Source organism: Hyperoodon ampullatus (genome assembly GCF_949752795.1).
Source record: "Hyperoodon ampullatus genome assembly, chromosome: 2".
NCBI lineage: Eukaryota > Metazoa > Chordata > Mammalia > Artiodactyla > Ziphiidae > Hyperoodon > Hyperoodon ampullatus.
This window is the reverse complement of record NC_136915.1, coordinates 30070019-30087035: the sequence shown is the minus strand read 5'-3', so window position 1 is coordinate 30087035 and position 17017 is coordinate 30070019. Positions and strand designations below refer to the sequence as shown.

At 49.5% G+C, this 17017-nt stretch overlaps 1 protein-coding gene across 2 annotated transcripts; it reads left to right on the top strand.

Moving 5' to 3' along the window:
- The first annotated feature begins 5785 nt into the window (after positions 1-5785).
- On the top strand, positions 5786-16391 carry TRAPPC3 (trafficking protein particle complex subunit 3). 2 transcript variants are annotated; one of them, XM_079697086.1, is made up of 5 exons: positions 5786-5920; positions 13453-13550; positions 13793-13892; positions 14974-15156; positions 15624-16391. In XM_079697086.1, the coding sequence occupies exons 1-5, from the start codon at positions 5879-5881 to the stop codon at positions 15741-15743; spliced, it is 543 nt and encodes a 180-aa protein (XP_079553212.1). In that variant the 5' UTR covers positions 5786-5878; the 3' UTR covers positions 15744-16391. The 2 variants fall into 2 exon arrangements, with proteins under 2 accessions (XP_079553212.1, XP_079553213.1); XM_079697087.1 differs by lacking the exon at positions 5786-5920 and adding an exon at positions 6599-6659.
- The last annotated feature ends 626 nt before the right edge of the window (positions 16392-17017 follow it).

Below are 17017 nucleotides of genomic sequence, written 5' to 3'. Positions count from 1 at the left end.
CACGCCCGGCCCGGCCCGGCAGGCAACGATTCGAAGGCGGAGGGAGCTCCGGGGTAGGTCGAGGCTGGCTCGGCTGGTGGCCTGCGGGCTCGGAGTCGCCGGCCGCCCAGTGTCTGTCGGCTCCGGCCGCGATCCTGCTCCTCGCCCAGCGCCGGCCCAGTCCCCGCCGCGGCCCAACCCTATTGTACCGCCCGGGCTGGGCCTGGCCTCGCCGCTGGCGCGTACCAAGTTGGATGCGGGGAGGGCCACCCCCGCAGTGCCCGGGACCTAGCGGCCGCGAGCCCGCCCCACCCGCCCCGCCCCCACTCTGGGGGCGCGGAGCCTCGAGCCTGGGGACGCGGCCGCCGCGGAGAGGACGCCACGGCTCCCGGAGGACGCCCGTCGAGCTGTCTCCCCCTGCGGCGGCGCGTTGGTACGCTCCGCAGCGCGAGGCGACTATGTAGGGAGCGCTCTGGTGACTCACCCGCCGCTAAGACTGGGGGGAGCAGGGGGGAGCCGGGATGGAAGCCCCCAATCCCACCTTGGAGCCTGGAAGCTCCGGCTCTGGGGCCTTGGCGGCAGCTTCAAGTCCTCATTCTCTCCCAAACCCACCTCAAACAAAATCCTCCCGGGGGACGTCGGGAGACCTGAAGGAGGGTCGCAAGGAGACCTCTAAAAGGGCTAATGCTTTCTCTCCCCTGGTGATGGCTGGGGTGGCGAGAGGCCCGGCCCGCGAGCCTTGCTGCCGCCCTTCCTCCATCATCCTACGGTTGGTGTCTTCCCTGCTCCTCTGGGGTAATTACAGGCCTGCACCACCGCTTTACCCAAGTCTCTAATCTGCTGGGTCTCTCCCGGCTCCAAACTGGGTGGTCCTGACCCTGAACTTTCCCCACAGACGACCCCTTCAAGCTCCCCTGAAGGATTTTCTCCCCTGTGTCCTGTCGAAGGAGTGAGTGGGTCCCTTCTGATTCCCCTCCTCCAAGAAGTCCTTCCCAGCACGGGGCAGTGGATCCCCGAATCCCCTTTTTAGTGCCAGCTGAGGTGGGGCCTCATGCCAAGTTGGGCCCAGCCTGGGCAGAGAAGGGGGAGCTTGCTGGGAAGGTGGATCGATGATGGTGCTGCAGGGACTGACTGAGGGGTGGAAGGAGCAGACGCAGCTGGGCCCTGCCCACCCCATCCCTGCCCTTTGTCCTGACCTCCAGAAGGTCAGTTGTCTAGTTCTCCATTGCCCAGAGATTAGGCCCAGCGATATGTTGTCCTCCTGCCCCCCTTTCCTGCCAGTGTCTCCTTCCTTTGAGCAGCTCCAGAGAGCAGTCATTTCAAGGGGGAGGGTTGGGAACAAAAGTTCTGGGTCTCAGGCAACCTGGGAGCAGACTGTCCTGGGAGGAGTGAGTAGATGAGGGACTGAACCTTCTTCGAGGGCCGGGGAGGGAATACTACCTTGCCCAGTCCCAAAACATTAGAAAAGGATGATGCTAGAAGGCCTGCAGCTGGAGCTGGTAACCTTAAGCTACTGTCTTAACTTTTCTGAAACCCAGTTAGCTCACCTATAAAATCAGGAAAATAATAATACCATGAGGTATCATGGGGTTGCTGTAAAGGTTAAATAAGGCAACACAGATGAAGTGCTTAGCACAGAGCCTGGCATATAGGAAGTGCTTAACAAATATGATGATGATGATGGGCATTCAAAAGTAAAAGCAGATTAGGATGAGGAGCAGATCCCCCATCTTTGTTGTCAGCCATCCCATCTGCAGGGTGAGGGGACCATGTGGATGGTGGAGTCCAGCACTGTCCTTTGTGAGGTCAGAGACCTCAGGTCCTGCATCTTCCAGAGCTGACCAGGCCCACTCTGAGCCAGGTAGTGACTAGACTCAGAATTCATGAACAGAACCCAGTAGGGGAGAGCCATCTGGGATGGTTCTTCCCCACCCCCACGCACAATCTTGAGGATACAGTAGGGACAAAGACATATATTGGTGGGAATAGTGAGATACCCTCTGTAGCTAGAGCTCAAGAATAGTAGAGGGGGAACATGCCACGGAGCAACTAAGCCCATGCGCCACAACTATTGAGCCTGTGCTCTAGAGCCCACGAGCTACAACTACTGAGCCTGCGTGCCACAACTACTGAAGCCCACGTGCCTAGAGCCTGTGCTCCACAACAAGAGAAGCCACCGCAATGAGAAGCCCATGCGCCGCAACAAAGAGTAGTCCCTTCTCGCCGCAACTAGAGAAAGCCCGCACACAGCAACGAAGACCCAACACAGCCAAAACTAACTAACTAACTAACTAACTAAATAACTAAATAAATAAATAGAAAAAAAATAGTAGAGGGGGAAATGGGAGCTGAAGATGAAGAGATAGGCCAGGGATGGCCTGTATAGGAGGATTTGAATGCCAGTTGGCATCATGATCTACACAATATAGATATTAAGGAGCTGTTGAAGGTTCTTCAGAAGAAGAGTGAGCAGTGCTTTAGAATTGGAAATCCTCCATTGTGTCTAATGATCTAGGATTGACTTTGAGGAGCCCCCTGCAAAGAGACAGTATATGGTATTAACCTACTCAGTGGTTCTCAACAGAGGCAATTTTTTTCCCCAGGGGATATTTGGCAATGTTTAGAGGCCTTTGTGGTTGTCACAACAAGGGGTGTTACTGGCATCTAGTACTTAGACACCAGGAATGTTGTTTAACATCTTGCAATGCACAAGACCACCTCCTGAACAAAGAATCATCCGGCCCAAAATGTCAATGCTGCCAAGGTTGAGGAACCCTTCCCTAGACTGAGGGTGGAGGCACCTGCACCTACCTCCTCGCAAGATGCTAGTGGTGGGGACATCTGGGAGTTAGACAACTTGATGGACAGTTCTCCTGGCCAGCCCCAGGAGGCTTCCTGCACAGCGAGTCCTGGGAAGGTGACTGAGGGGAGCCAGGAGAGCACCGATGCCCTGTGATTGATGCAGTCGGAGTAGGCGGATGGACTGGGCTCCTCTTCGTTTGCCCCCTAATTGACCAGGATCCTTGGTGGATCCCAGGCCCCGGCAACTGATGGGGTTTAGAGTGGGTGTCTCTGAGTTTGGGGCTGAGTGAAAGCGCTCCATGTAGCCCTCCACGTATTAGACATCGCAGAGAAGGAGCAAGCAGGGCACTTGCAAGGAGTTTCGCAGGGGTCTGAGAATGTCTTGCCCTCTTCAGTGAGGGGCTGGGAACTCTGTGACCTCCCCTGTTCCTCCCCTACGGCCCAGGGCAGTCCCCTCCCCACTCCAGGGAAACAGGTTTGAATGAGCTGTTAGTTTCACCGTGAGGCTGGGCCGGGGCTAAGAGACAGGTCACTGAATGGAAATCAGATACAAGTTCTCTTCCTGATCCCCCAGGGAGACAGCAGGAGCAAGAGCATTTACAACCTCCTAGCTTTGGTGGGGCAGGGTCCAAGATGAACCTGATGGAGAGGTGAAGGAAATCACTGGGAGATGTGACAAAGAGATATGAATTGGGACCAAGGCCCTGGAGGCTGTCTCCACTCCCACACAAGTAGGAAGTAGGAGGGGCCTCATGGTGGGGGCAGCTTGAGAGAACAGATATCAGATTCTGACTGCCACCCTACACCCAAGGCGCTGCAGCAAGAAGGGGTCTCTAACCCAGACCACTCTGCTGGGGAGCTGTAGCCTCCAGGGCCCACCCTCTGGGGTTGGGGGTGGGGAATGTCCTCAAGGACAAGGTTGACACCAGCTGCAAAAAGGCCTCCCTCCCTCCAGCTCTTGCAGAGGGGAAGTAACAGAGAAGGATTGGAGGGGGAGGAACTCAGATCCAGGACTAAAGAGGTTCAACCTTTTGGGTTCTTGAGAAGGGGCGTCTAGAGTCCCTGCTAGGGATGGGAAGCTGTCCCTGCTGCATTCTTTTCCTGGGAGAAGGAGATGAGGGTGGGGAGGGGGTGCCTGGTGTTCTTAAATGTCCTGGCCCCAGGGGTGATGGAGAGGGATTGGGAGTTGGGAATGAGAGCCCTTGAAGAAGTCGCTAAGGAGCCAGGAGGAGACCCTCTAGATTAGCCTGAGGTGGACTCCACCCCCACCCTCAATTCAGTACTGCTGACTTTCCAAGGAGGCGTCCCAAAGAAAAAGCGGAATTCCTAAAGGAGGAATCACAGGCAGAGAGAGGAAGAATCTCAGAGGTTATAAGATAGGCAGGGAGAGGCTCCGCCTTCAGTCTCTCCAGACCCACCCTGCCTGACAGCAGGCTGGGTGGGGTGGAGCGCTGGCTGTGACTGTGACTCAGGTTTCTGTGGGCAGCCAAGGGCAGCCGGCAGGGAGGAGCCCAGACCAACAGACAGGCCAGCCAACTGCAGCTTTCACCTCAGCTGTCCTTTCTCCTGGGAATGCAGGAGGTTCTTCTCTAGCTTTGCTGGCCTCCAAGGGCTAGCCCACCCCTGCTTCCTCATCCTCACCCCCAGCCGACCCTCATGTTCCTTCCCAGAACCCTCAGCCAAGGCACTGACACAGGAGGGAGAGTCAAAGGTCACTGCCTCTAGGAAGGCCCCAGAATGTCTGTGCCACAGGGAGAAGAGTATAATAATGATTGGTCCTGCACGGGAGGGACAGACTGGGGAAATCTTGGGTGCTGGCTTATCAGGCTGAGCAGCCTGTTGCCCAACCCCCCCACTCCCCCAGCCAGGATAGCCAGGATGGCTCATGTCTGGGCAAGCTGGTGGTGAAGGCTAGGGGCTAGAATAGAGCTGCCGCAGAGTCAGGCTCTCCTAAGTGAGGAGAGGGTGCTCAGGGACTCCCAGCCAAGCCCTCTCAGAATTGACCAGCCAGGGAGGGATGGCTGGGGCTGCAACCAAAGAGCTATAGCCAGGGACTGACTGTAGGACTTCCGCTTGGTGATGGGTGAGGGTGCGGCCAGCACATTCCCCTGGTATTTCTGGGGCCTGTTTGCTGGGCTGAGTTTTTAGAGAGTGTCTGGAAGAAAGGGAATGCACATTTGGCACTTTGTGCCAAGTGCCTGCATGCATGTCTCACCAATCTTCACAACAACTGAGAGAGATCCAGCAATTTGCCTAAAATGGCAAAGCTGGGATTAAAATCCAGGACTGACTGCTACAAACACCAGTGATCTTTCTTTTCTGGTAACCAGGCTGTGTACTTGTTCTAGGGGAGGGAGAGGGAGAAAGTGACCTGAACTTTATCAGCCTGGATATTTCATCAGGAGGCCACAGTGGTAGGATGCAGGTGCTGGCTGCGTTTGGGGTTTGGAGGCAGATGACAGTTTGAAGAGAAAGCCACTGACGAAATGCTTGGCACATAGTAGGTGGTCATTGAATATTTTTGTAAAGAAGAAACCAGATCTGTGTATGAGCCATGGCCAGTTTTCTGGGACATCCTGGGAGCTTCTGGCTCTGAATTGCAGCAACAGCACAAGAAGCTAGTTTGAAAGAGGGACTTTCCAAGACCATCCCTGGCGAGAGAGGAATTTGCGGAGCATCACTGAGTGGAGGTGGGGAAGTGGAGGGATTGGGGTGGTGGGGAGGAAAGGGAAGTGTGTGGATGGTACAGGACTACAGCAAGCTGCGGACGCCACCCAGCGGCCATAACGCAGCCCATGCAGGAGCCAGGCTCCAAGAGCTCGCTGTGCGCGGAGCACTCTGGGAGTTGTAGTCCTGCTACATTAAGGGCCGGTGCTTCCAGTGGAGCTGTTGGGTGTTGTAGTCCGACGTTTCCTGGGCGGGAATTACCCTCGTTGGCCGGACCACGAGTCCCGTGGTGCTCCGCGGCAGGCCGCGCAGGCGCGGTGAATCGGTGCCGGTCAATCCCGAATGTTGAGAGGCCGCTAACTGGGTCCAGCGGTGTTAGAAGGGGTCACCGAGTGGGTCTGTGTTGTGGTGGGGTAAGGCGGCCGGCACCATGTCGAGGCAGGCGAACCGTGGCACCGAGAGCAAGAAAATGGTAACCGGAGCGTGTGACCTCGGAGGGCGGGGCGGAATGGAGGTGTTCGGGGGAAGGGGCCCGGCGCGGGGCGCGAGTCGCAACTGGGAAAGCTCCTTTTGCTAGCGCTGGGAGGGGGTGGGTCTGCTGGAAGGAAGGAGGAGGAGGCTCCTTGGTGGGTCGAGAGCGGAGAATCGCTCCGGGGTGGTCCCGGGTGTGAGGCAGGTTGGAGGGCCCCTGCAGTAGCTCGGAGACCCCTCCCCCGAGTGCAGTTGGGTGCAAGACCAACAACGACGGCGGCAATAACAGTAACTCCCACTGTTGCTCTCTTACTGTGTGTTAGGTACTGGGCCTGGCATTTTATGTCCGTTATCATTTAATCCGCAAAATACCTCTCTCAGGTGGATAATGTTATCGCCATTTTAAAGCTCAGAGAGGTTGCATAACTGGCCCAGGTTTACAGCTAGGAAGAGTTAGGATTTGAACCCATGTCGCTCTGACCCCAAAGCTAATACTTCAGACTACTAGACCATAATGTCTCTCACACTCAGCTACTGGTTTTGCCAGAAAGCAAGTGTAAGGGGTGGGCCAGAGTAGGGAGTAAGTGCTCTCCCTCTGGCGAATGGCGGGCAGGCTCTCTTCTTGTCCTGGGAATAGTGGGACATCATCTAGTCCTATGAAGTTTGGCTGCAGATGGGGGCTGGGCCTGGAAAGTAACGTGGATGATGTTTTTATCCAAACTGAGGGGACTTCTTGACAGGTATTCCTTTTCTTTAGCATATTCTTATTCCCTCCAGAATTGCCCATTTGTCTTTGTTTTCCCGTTTACAGACTGAGTTATTGAAGGTTGCATGCGGGACAGACCAGGGGCCTTTTGTTGACACTCAGCTCTAGAGGGGATGACTAAACTTCCCTCACACCTTTGCATCTTATACCAGGAACAGCCACCAAAAATGGGCAGCAGGAGGCCCTATTACTCCAGAGTAGTACTGTACATTTTCTCTCAGATCCCTTTTGAGAAGTTGATGAGAGCTGTGGATCTTCTCGCAGAAATAGTAAATAGACAAACATATACAGAGACATTTACTTACACTTGGGGAGGATTTGTGGGCCTGCGAATATACTCTGTGAATTCCTGTTTTGGAGGAAATACTGAGTTAAAAAGAAAAAGGAGAGAATATTTTGCTAGGCAACAATGTCATGTAGGGGAAAAAACATGGATATCGGTTGGAATTCTCATTGGTCTTCAATTTCCTTATCTATGAAATGGGGACAATAATACCTCCCTAGGATTAAGTGAGGTAGTGTAAAATGCATGGGGCATGGTAAATGTTTGCTTTCCCCTCCTTTTCCTATGATATGAATGGATATGAGAAGTCTTCCTGTTTAGTTTTCATATCTAGCTCTTTTTTGCATCTTTTTTTTAAAACCTGAAACCAATATTGAAACTTTTAATACCATTTTAGCAGGAACCTTCAGTCTCCACCCCCCACCCCCAGCCCTCAGTATTCACTCAGTTTTGGTTAAGTGAGGGAATTAGGGAGGGGTAGCAGTGCATTCCGGCCTCAAAGCTTTTGCTACTGCTGTAGTCTCTGCTTGGAACTTCTTTCCCCAGAGGGTAGCTAGCTACTCCTCACCTCATTCAGTTACTCAGATATCATCTTCGCAAAGAGGGCTTCCCTGACCACCTGACTAGTTCTCTCTCCTCTTACTCTACTCTGTTTCTCTTCAAGCACTGTCTATTTCATTTAAAATATTTCATTATAGATTCTATACTTACTTGTTTATTTTCAGTGTCCCCCATGAGAATGTAAACTCCATGAGGGCAGGGGTTGGTTTGTTCACTGCTCCATTCCCAGCACCTAGAATGATGCTTGGCACTAGGCAATCTATACTGAATGAACAACATGAAGGTTTGGTGCATCCTGTCATTCAATTCCTATTGGTACTCACTCGAGGCTTGTCACATGATCCTCTTTGTAGCCCCCTGGTTCTGACATGCTCCCCTTCTTTCCTCTCTGCCTTTGGAGTCTCCCCCTCTAGCAGCCCACTTCCCAATCAGCCCAACCTTCTGTTAATTGCTGCATTCCCAGGTAAGCCTTCCAAAACTTAAATGGTTAATATGCCCAAGTAATTAGATCTCTGCTTTTTGTCTGTGCAAACAGAAACAGCCCATTTGTCTAGCAAACTTTTCCTGAGTCCCAGCTCTGTGCAAAGCATTGTGGGAAATGCAGAGATGAAGCCCTAGTCCCTGACCTTGAGAAGCACATACTCAATGAAAGAGGTGGAAAAATACACAACACAGAAGAATGGTACTGTCTGAGATTGAGTCCTGGCTTCACTGCTTACTTATGTGACCTTGGCCAAGTGTCTTCATTGTTTTTTGGGTTTTTTTTTGCCGTACGCGGGCCTCGCACTGCTGTGGCCTCTCCCGTTGCGGAGCACAGGCTCTGGACGCACAGGCTCAGCGGCCATGGCTCACGGGCCCAGCCACTCCGCGGCATGTGGGATCCTCCCGGACCAGGGCACGAACCCGTGTCCCCTGCATCGGCAGGTGGACTCTCAACCACTGCGCCACCAGGGAAGCCCTCTTCATTGTTTTAAGCATCAGTTTCACCATCTTTATTTATTTATTTTCGGCCACACCAAGCAGCTTGCGGGATCTCAGTTCCCCGACCAGGAATTGAACCCGGGCCATGGCAGTGAAAACCTGGAATCCCAACTGTTAGGCCACTAGGAAGCTCCCACTAAAAAGGTAATAATAGTATCTGTATAATAAGGTTGTTCTCAGGATTAACTGAGGTATCGCATGTAAAGCTACCAGTGTGATAGTGCACCTAAGAACACAGTTGACACTCAGTAAATGTCAGCTAGCAAGCTTCTTCTCTTCTGCTGTGCTTGTCGGATCCTAGTTCTCCAACCAGGGACTGAACCTGTGCCCCCTGCAGTGAAAGCACAGAGTCCTAACCACTGGACTGCCAGGGAATTCCCAGCATCCTTTTTGTTTTAATTGAAGTATAGTTTATCTACAACACTATGTTAGTTCCATGTGCACAACATAGTGATTCGATATTACTATACACTACAAAATGGTCACCATACAAGCATCCTTATCAGGAAAGATATTAACCTTAGTGTGTTTAGGCCTGCCCTTCTTTTGTGTTGTGGCTCTATTCTCCAGAGCGCAGGCGAGTTACTACTTGAGTAGCAGCACTCAGAATCTCCATGACAGGAGGCTGGAAAGTGACAAAAGAGGGATGGACTCAGTCCTGTTACTGACCTTCCTTCCCCAGCTGCTGGGGAGCAGTCACACTGGATTATTTGTGTTGACAAAAATAGTAAGTATGACTCAATAAGTACCTTGGAGCATTAGCTCAAAAGATCAGCCCCTTAAGGAGTTTTGATGTTTTGTTTGGGGCACTGCAAGCTGCCTGAAAACCGTGCAGTAGCTTACCTAAGTGTAGGGCTTGGCTTACTTGCTCTGCTCAGGTTGTGCCTGAAGTACTTGGCTTTGCCAGTATGAAACCACTCTTGTGGTTTCTTGGTCTGCAAAGCATCTTTAAGTCCAGGATCTCATTAGACCCTCCTACCAACCCTGTGATTGGCATGACATATTTCACTGTTACTGTTTTTGTTGGAGAAGATTGAAGTTTAGCAAAGTGAAGTGACAGGTGAAGTCTCACAACTAGTGACAAGTCCATACTCAGAACCAGGTCTTCTGACTATAAACCGAGCATCCTTCTATATGCCTTACTAATTGTTTTAAAATTCTTTGTAGCGATTCAGAATCTCCCTCTTTGAACCTAGTTCAGGGTGCTTTCTGGCACCACACCACAGAGAACCCATTTAAGAACAAAAATAACAATATCTACTTTTATTTATTTTTTTGGTGAGCAGTATGTGGGATTGAACCCGTGCCCCCTGCCTTGGAAGCGCAGAGTCTTAACCACTCCAGGGAAGTCAGGGAAGTCCCACAATATCTATTTCTTGAGTAGGTACTGTGCAGCAGGTACTCTACACATATTATCTCATTGATAACCCTGAAGGGCAGATAATATTATCGCCATTGTACAGATGGGAAAAGCTGATGTTCAGGGAGATTAAGCAGTGGCTTAGGATGACACACCTTTTTTTTTTGGACATAATAACTTACAGGACAGTGCTCAACTCTAAGAAGACTGAGTCTCAGTTACTTAACCTATCTCCTGTAAAATGGGGATAAATAATGTTTGTTTTGCTAACCTCTCATGGTTGTTATAAAGCTCAATAAGTATCTGTGAAGACACTCTGAAAGTTTTATAAATGTTAGTGATCATTATTATTAAACAAAATTAAAGCAGTCTGAAAGTAGAAGTTTTGCAGAAGAGATTCATGTTTCTGTTGGAAGAATGTGCTTATGTTCAGTGACGAAATGGGACTGGTTGAATTGGTTGACCTTTAAGGTCCCATGGAACCTTAAGTTATAAGGGTCTTCAGACTCTGCAACCTCTTGGTACTTTTCTGACTTCCTCTTCTATTCTCTCTTGTGTTTACTCCTCTCTAATCACACTGGTCTCCTAGCTGTTTCTCACGCATGTCAGACATACTCCCACCTCAGGGCCTTACACTTACTGCCTCAAATTTTTTCACCCAGATACCCTTACGACCTTCAGGTCTTTGCACAAATATTATCTTAATGAGGCCTTCTCTGACTACCCTATCTAAAACTGAACCCCACCCCCCGACACACATATAGGTAAACATAAATACTCCCTAATCTCCTTTTGTGCTTATTTTCCTCCATAGCACTTTTCACCATCTGGCAAACCATTTATTTTATTTATTCAATTTATTACTTCTTTCCCTCCTGTTAGGTAGTTCCTGGTACATAGTAAACTTTGAATGAATGATTTTTTCTATACCACAGCTCATTCCTATTTTTAAAGTCTGAAGACCTTTAAGTTGTATATTTATGTCATGCACTATTCCAAATAGGCTTGGTTCATAACTGAAGATGGAGATAGACTTACAAATTAAGAGAGGGTGTGGGGAACCTGCATCAGGGACCCTATTCCCAGATCCCAGGCATATTGATTCTGTGACCACTGACAGATCTATTTAGGACCTTGATTTTTCTTATTGGTAAACTGGGGGCTGCTGCATGTATAAAGTGCTTGGTAACATCATGATATGCATGTTACTTGGCATCATGGTGGGCTGAGGCTCTTGGAGTCTCCATCCAAGGACTCATTAATAATGGAAGGAAAGCTCTCCTGATTTAATGCCTTGGTGCCAACTCTATGGACTGGTTACTGCTGGATTGTCTCCATGCATTCATGCCTAAGCCATTCTAGTGCCAAACCCTTAACTTTACTAAAAATTATTCTCCTCCTTAATAGCTTCCCTTTAATTGCCATATTTGGTATATGGTCTCTTGGAGACATCCTGATCTGTTTTAGTTGAATTCAAAGAGCTTACTTATTCTGAAACTGATTCTCTTTGACTCCCTGGTACAGCTACCTTTTATTTGTTTGTTTTTTAGGGGAGGTTATTAATATTGCAGTTGTGGGGAACAGTGGACAGAATGAACATCGGCTTAGAAACTCCTGGTTTTTGTCCCCCCAAATTACTTTTGTCAATAGTTAGCTGTCTCTTGGGGACTTCCCTGGTGGTCCAGTGGTTAAGAATCCGCCTTCCAATGCAGGGGACGTGGGTTCAATCCCTGGTTGGGGAACTAAGATCCTACATGCTGTGGGACAGCTAAGCCCACATGCTGCAACTACTGAGCCTGAGCACCATGAGTAGAGAGAAGCCTGTCTGCTGCAATGAAACATCCCACGTGACGCAGCCAAAAATAAATAATAAATAAATAAATAAATTTAAAATAAAAGTAATAATTATCTGTCCTTGGTCAAATTACTGAACCATTCTGAGGCTCAGTTTCCTCATCTAAAATGAGATTAGTTTCTGCCCTTTCTGCTTTACAGAGTTATTGTGGGGTGAAAAATGAGATAATGAAAAATAGAATGTAGTATGTAAGCAAAAGGCATTCACATTATTATTCTTTTTTAAAAAAATTTATTTATTTTTGGCTGTGTTGGGTCTTCATTGCTGCACGCGGGCTTTCTCTAGTTGTGGCGAGCGGGGGCTACTCTTCATTGTGGCGCGTGGGCTTCTCATTGCGGTGGCTTCTCTTGTTGTGGAACACAAGCTCTAGGTGCACGGGCTTCAGTAGTTGTGGCACGTGGGTTCAGTAGTTGTGGCTTGCGGGCTCTAGAGCACAGGCTCAGTAGTTATGGTGCATGGGCTTAGTTGCTCTGCGGCATGTGGGATCTTCCTGGACCAGGCTCAAACCTGTGACCCCTGCATTGGCGGATTCTTAACCACTGTGCCACCAGGGAAGTCCCTCACATTATTATTCTGCAGTGACCTCATCACCAGACCATGGGGATGAGGTGAGGAGCATTGGGCCGTGGGAGCCTGGGCCTTAATGTTAGTTGTACTTTCCTCCCCAGAAGACTTGCAGACAGGGAGGCGCTCTGCTCCAAGTCTGACAAGCCTCCATTCAGAAAGGACTGGTTGGGGCTTCCCTGGTGGCGCAGTGGTTGAGAGTCCGCCTGCCGATGCAGGGGACACGGGTTCGTGCCCTGGTCTGGGAAGATCCCACATGCTGCGGAGTGGCTGGGCCCATGAGCCATAGCCGCTGAGCCTGCGCGTCCGGAGCCTGTGCTCCGCAGCGGGAGAGGCCACAGCAGTGAGAGGCCCGCGTACCGCAAAAAAAAAAAAAAAAAAAAGAAAGGACTGGTTGGGTAGCAATCTTGATTTTTCAGCCGTGTTTCTGTATGAGTACATTGATCCAAATGTGCTGCTAACACGTTTCTCACTTTGTTTAACTCCGATAATACCTTTCCCCCAACCTGCTGCTTTTATTCTGTAGTCTTGGTATTTGCTGTTCCTTTCACCTTCCACATCTCTCTTTTTTGGTAAGTAGGTGACAGGATTCTTTATCTGAGAGTTTCTGTGCTTTCAACTGTGGTTGTAATAGAAACCAGTCTAGGTCAGTATTGTGTTCCAGGTACACAAAAGATTGTGTTCCTTTCAGAGTTATCCCTTTCCCGCAAACACTTTAGCTATGTGTCAAGAGAAACATTACTTTTTCCCATGTTGGTGACTTAGAGGGTTATCATTAGTGCAGTGGGCTTCACCTGGTACTTCCTTCCTTCCCCCGGGACCTCTGCTGCTCCTGGATGGGGCCTTGGGAGTGCAGTTAGGCTTGGCAGCTGTGGTGGGATCCTGGGTCAGCAGAAGTCCACCTTGGTGTGTTGGAAGGGTGACTGCTCAGTGCATGAGGTACCTTTCACAGCCTGTTTTTTAGTGGGTCTAGTTTCAGCCCTGACACATTGACCCTAGAGAGCTAAATTCTTTGGCTACTCCACAGGGGGTGATGGTCTTTCCCACCAGACACAAGTAACCTTCCTTTGAATTCTGACAGTTGCATTGAGGCCCATCCAGACTCTCACCAAACTTTCTCTTTTGTGTGGCTTGGTCCTGACTGCCTTTTGAATCTCTTTTAGAGCTCTGAGCTCTTCACCCTGACCTATGGGGCTCTAGTCACCCAGCTGTGCAAGGACTATGAAAATGATGAAGATGTGAATAAACAGCTGGACAAAATGTGAGTGAGCTCCTCTCTGGGAGAGACAGTAATGGGACTCCTGAGCACACCGAATCTACGTGGTCCCTTAGAGCCCAGAACAGGGTTCACTCTCGTTACCAACACTTTGGGTAGTTTCCACTGCTTATTTATTGGGATGTTTTGGGATTGTCCTAGTTTTCCCTTTACCACCAACAGCCTTATGTTCAGACATAAGACATTCAGACCGCATAATATAGTCTGTTCTCTCATTTCTTTCCCAGGGGCTATAACATTGGAGTCCGACTGATTGAAGATTTCTTGGCACGGTCAAATGTCGGGAGGTGCCATGACTTTCGGGAAACTGCAGATGTCATTGCCAAGGTCATTATCCTGGGCCAGCTGGCCATACCGAAGGATTGTCATTGGAAGGCACTGCTTACCACTCGCTCCTTTAGAAAGGCCCTTATTATTCCAGAAGAATAGCTAGGCAGCTGTTTGGACCAAAGAAGCCTTCCTGGTGGTTTAGGAATAACACAAATTATGAAAAAGGGAAGAATGGTTGGGATCATCACTGTGGATTAAAGACCCACTAAAATCAAAGCCAGAGCTCTTCAACTGTGCAGATGTAGCAGAGTAGCATGGGGGTTAAGAATATAGACAGACCTGGCCGTGAGGCATGTGGGATCTTAGCTCCCCGACCAGGGATCGAACCTGCGCCCCCTTCATTGGAAGGCGAAGCCTTAACCACTGGACTGCCGGGGAAGTATGGTCCACATCCAAAAAAAAAAAATCTTAGGGGGAAAAAAAAATAAAGAATACAGACAAACCTGGCTTCCAGTTCTGGCTCCAATACTTAGTAATTCTTAGGTAAGTTATTTTTAACTTCTTTAATTACCAGTCACCTCATCTTTACAATGAAGAAAATAAGAGCTACCTCATAGGGTTTCTGTAAGGAGTAAATGGAAAAAATGAACATGAGCATTCAGGTAAAATGAATGCCCTTTTGTAGTGTGTATATAGAAAGTGTTTGCTATTAATAATATTAGTGTTACATATTATAGGGTTAATAATAAATGATATAACACCTGTAGCTTTGTGGTGATAGAAGAAGGATTCAGATAGCAGAGAGAGAGGACAGGAAAGTGTTGGGACCGCTCTGTGGCTAGATGCTGCTTCAGGGCAGCCACCCCTGTCAGAAGATCAGTGCTCCTTTCCACTGAGAAGTGCAGGTAATCAGCAAGTTGTCACCTAATTGTATGATGCCTTGAAGGAGAAGGGTGTGGAATTGTGCACAGTTGCTTTTCGTTTTTTGCCTTGAATACCTGAAGCTTCAGTGTCTTGCAGAGGCCACAGTTTTTTTCCTGAACCATTTAGTTCCCCTTGCTGGTCCCATCACATCACCTTCCCTATCGTACAGCCCCTACTGCTCTTCCTCACAGTGCCATTGTGTGTTTTTTGACAGGTGGCGTTCAAGATGTACTTGGGCATCACTCCAAGCATCACCAATTGGAGCCCAGCTGGTGATGAATTCTCCCTCATTTTGGAAAATAATCCCTTGGTGGACTTTGTGGAACTTCCTGATAACCACTCGTCCCTTATTTATTCCAATCTCTTGTGTGGGGTGTTGCGAGGATCCTTGGAGATGGTGAGTGCAGCTCTTTACCTTCTGAGACACCTGAAACGTAGTAGGGTCTTAATAAATGTTTGAACGGAATGAATGGGGGAGTGAAAAGAAGGGCTTTTAGCTCACCCCAGCTTCGCTGCCTGAGGTGGTGATGCTGCCAAGTGTAGGATCCAAGTTGGAAATCTCCACATGGTGTTGATGCTCCCTGCTAGGCTGGGAGGGTGGTACGCTCAGCCCTCAGAGCCCAGGAACATCTGTTTCCAGATTGACTTATTTGGTGACAGTTTGATTTGTGAGTGTTCTTTGCTAAGTCTCCCTTATTGGGTGGGGGCCACTGCCTTCTGCACAGGAACTGGCAATCTTGTCCATGTGGAAACCAGCCCCCTTGTTTAGGCTACTGTGGATGAGTCAGTTATAGCTCCATCCCTGGTGGTTTCCCAGACGCCGTGGCTAGGCAGCTGCCCCTTCATTTTCGCACTGTCCCCCAGGTCCAGATGGCTGTGGAGGCCAAATTTGTCCAGGACACCCTGAAAGGAGACGGTGTGACAGAAATCCGGATGAGGTTCATCAGGCGGATTGAGGACAACCTCCCAGCTGGAGAGGAATGACCATCCCCAGGACTTCAGCGTAGCTGGCAGGAGCCTTGTTGGAGTCAGAAAGCCTCAGTGCTCCCTCTGCCCTCTAGAATTAAGTCAGCGACTGTTTAGCACGGATGTTATATATTCTTCTAACCTTGTTTCCCTTCTCCATGTTAATAAAGAGAGGACTGTGATATAGTCCATTTACCCTACAAGTGTGCACATTCAGGAGGGAAATTCTTTGCTCCCTTTCCCTTCAAAGGGGCTGGATGTAGTCATCCTTGGTTGGACTAGAAAGAGCTCAAACCATTTTACATTCCTGTTTGAATTTTCCAAAGTAGAACCCACTTTGGCCCCATTAAGAGGCAAGCCTAGCACATTTGTCCCTGGGTCTTCAGAAAGTCATTGGTGAATGGCCGTAGGGAACCCAGGATTCACTGGGACAGGGTAGGAGAAGCTGGGAGGGGTGGGTCGGATTTGCTAGCTGTAGTGTGACACACTGTAGTGCTTGCCAGGAAAGGGGAACCAGTCATACCAGAAACATTGACTTCTGGGAGGCCACCCAGGTCTCTCTTTCCTCCCTGCTGTTTGGAGGCAACATCTCCTCTTTTTACAGAGGGTCCATCTTTTTTTCTTACAAGTTCTTCAATAAAGACACATTCTTGAGTGAAATCCCAATCATGTCATGTTTTCTTTCTGCTCAGCCCTGGGAATTTTGTTACAGTGGGATGAGGAGACCTGCTAAAAGTTCCTGTGCCCTACCTTGATTTCATCTGGTCTAGGAATGGCTTCTTCCCACGGACCAGAGAGTCTGGGAAACAGGGGAGCAAATGAGGCCCCTTCAGAGTCATTTTTGAGTCTACTGTCTGTAGCAAAATCTAGAAGCAGACCATTATCCCAGACGTGCCTAAAATGGACTATCCTGGGCCCTTGGCCACCAAGTTGGAGGATTTGGCTAGAAAGACCATGTAAGCCTTGGTATTGGGGTGCCATTTATTGAGTGCTTACCATGTGTCATCACGGTACCGAGCACTTTGTATGTATCATCTAATTCACAATAATTCCATTTTTAGGAGGAGGGCCCAAGTTGCCCAAGGTCATACAGCTAGTAAGTGGAAAAGCTAGGGTTCAAAGCCCCAGCCAAACTCCAAAGCCCGTGTTCTTAACTGTGATGCCTGGTTCGCACTGTGGGAGGGTGGGGGAGCAGGCCTGCGGCTCCCTCTCAGTGTCACAGAGCTTAGGATAGCTTTTAAAGGGAGCGATCAGAGGTCATCAGGCCATATTTGGTAGCACTGTTCTTGGGG

Coding starts and splice junctions, on each gene's coding strand:
- TRAPPC3 (XM_079697086.1), top strand. CDS start 5,879: ATGTCGAGGCAGGCGAACCGTGGCACCGAGAGCAAGAAAATG. Junction 13,893..14,973: donor CTGCAGATGTCATTGCCAAG/GTCATTATCCTG, acceptor GTTTTTTGACAG/GTGGCGTTCAAGATGTACTT. Junction 15,157..15,623: donor TGCGAGGATCCTTGGAGATG/GTGAGTGCAGCT, acceptor ACTGTCCCCCAG/GTCCAGATGGCTGTGGAGGC.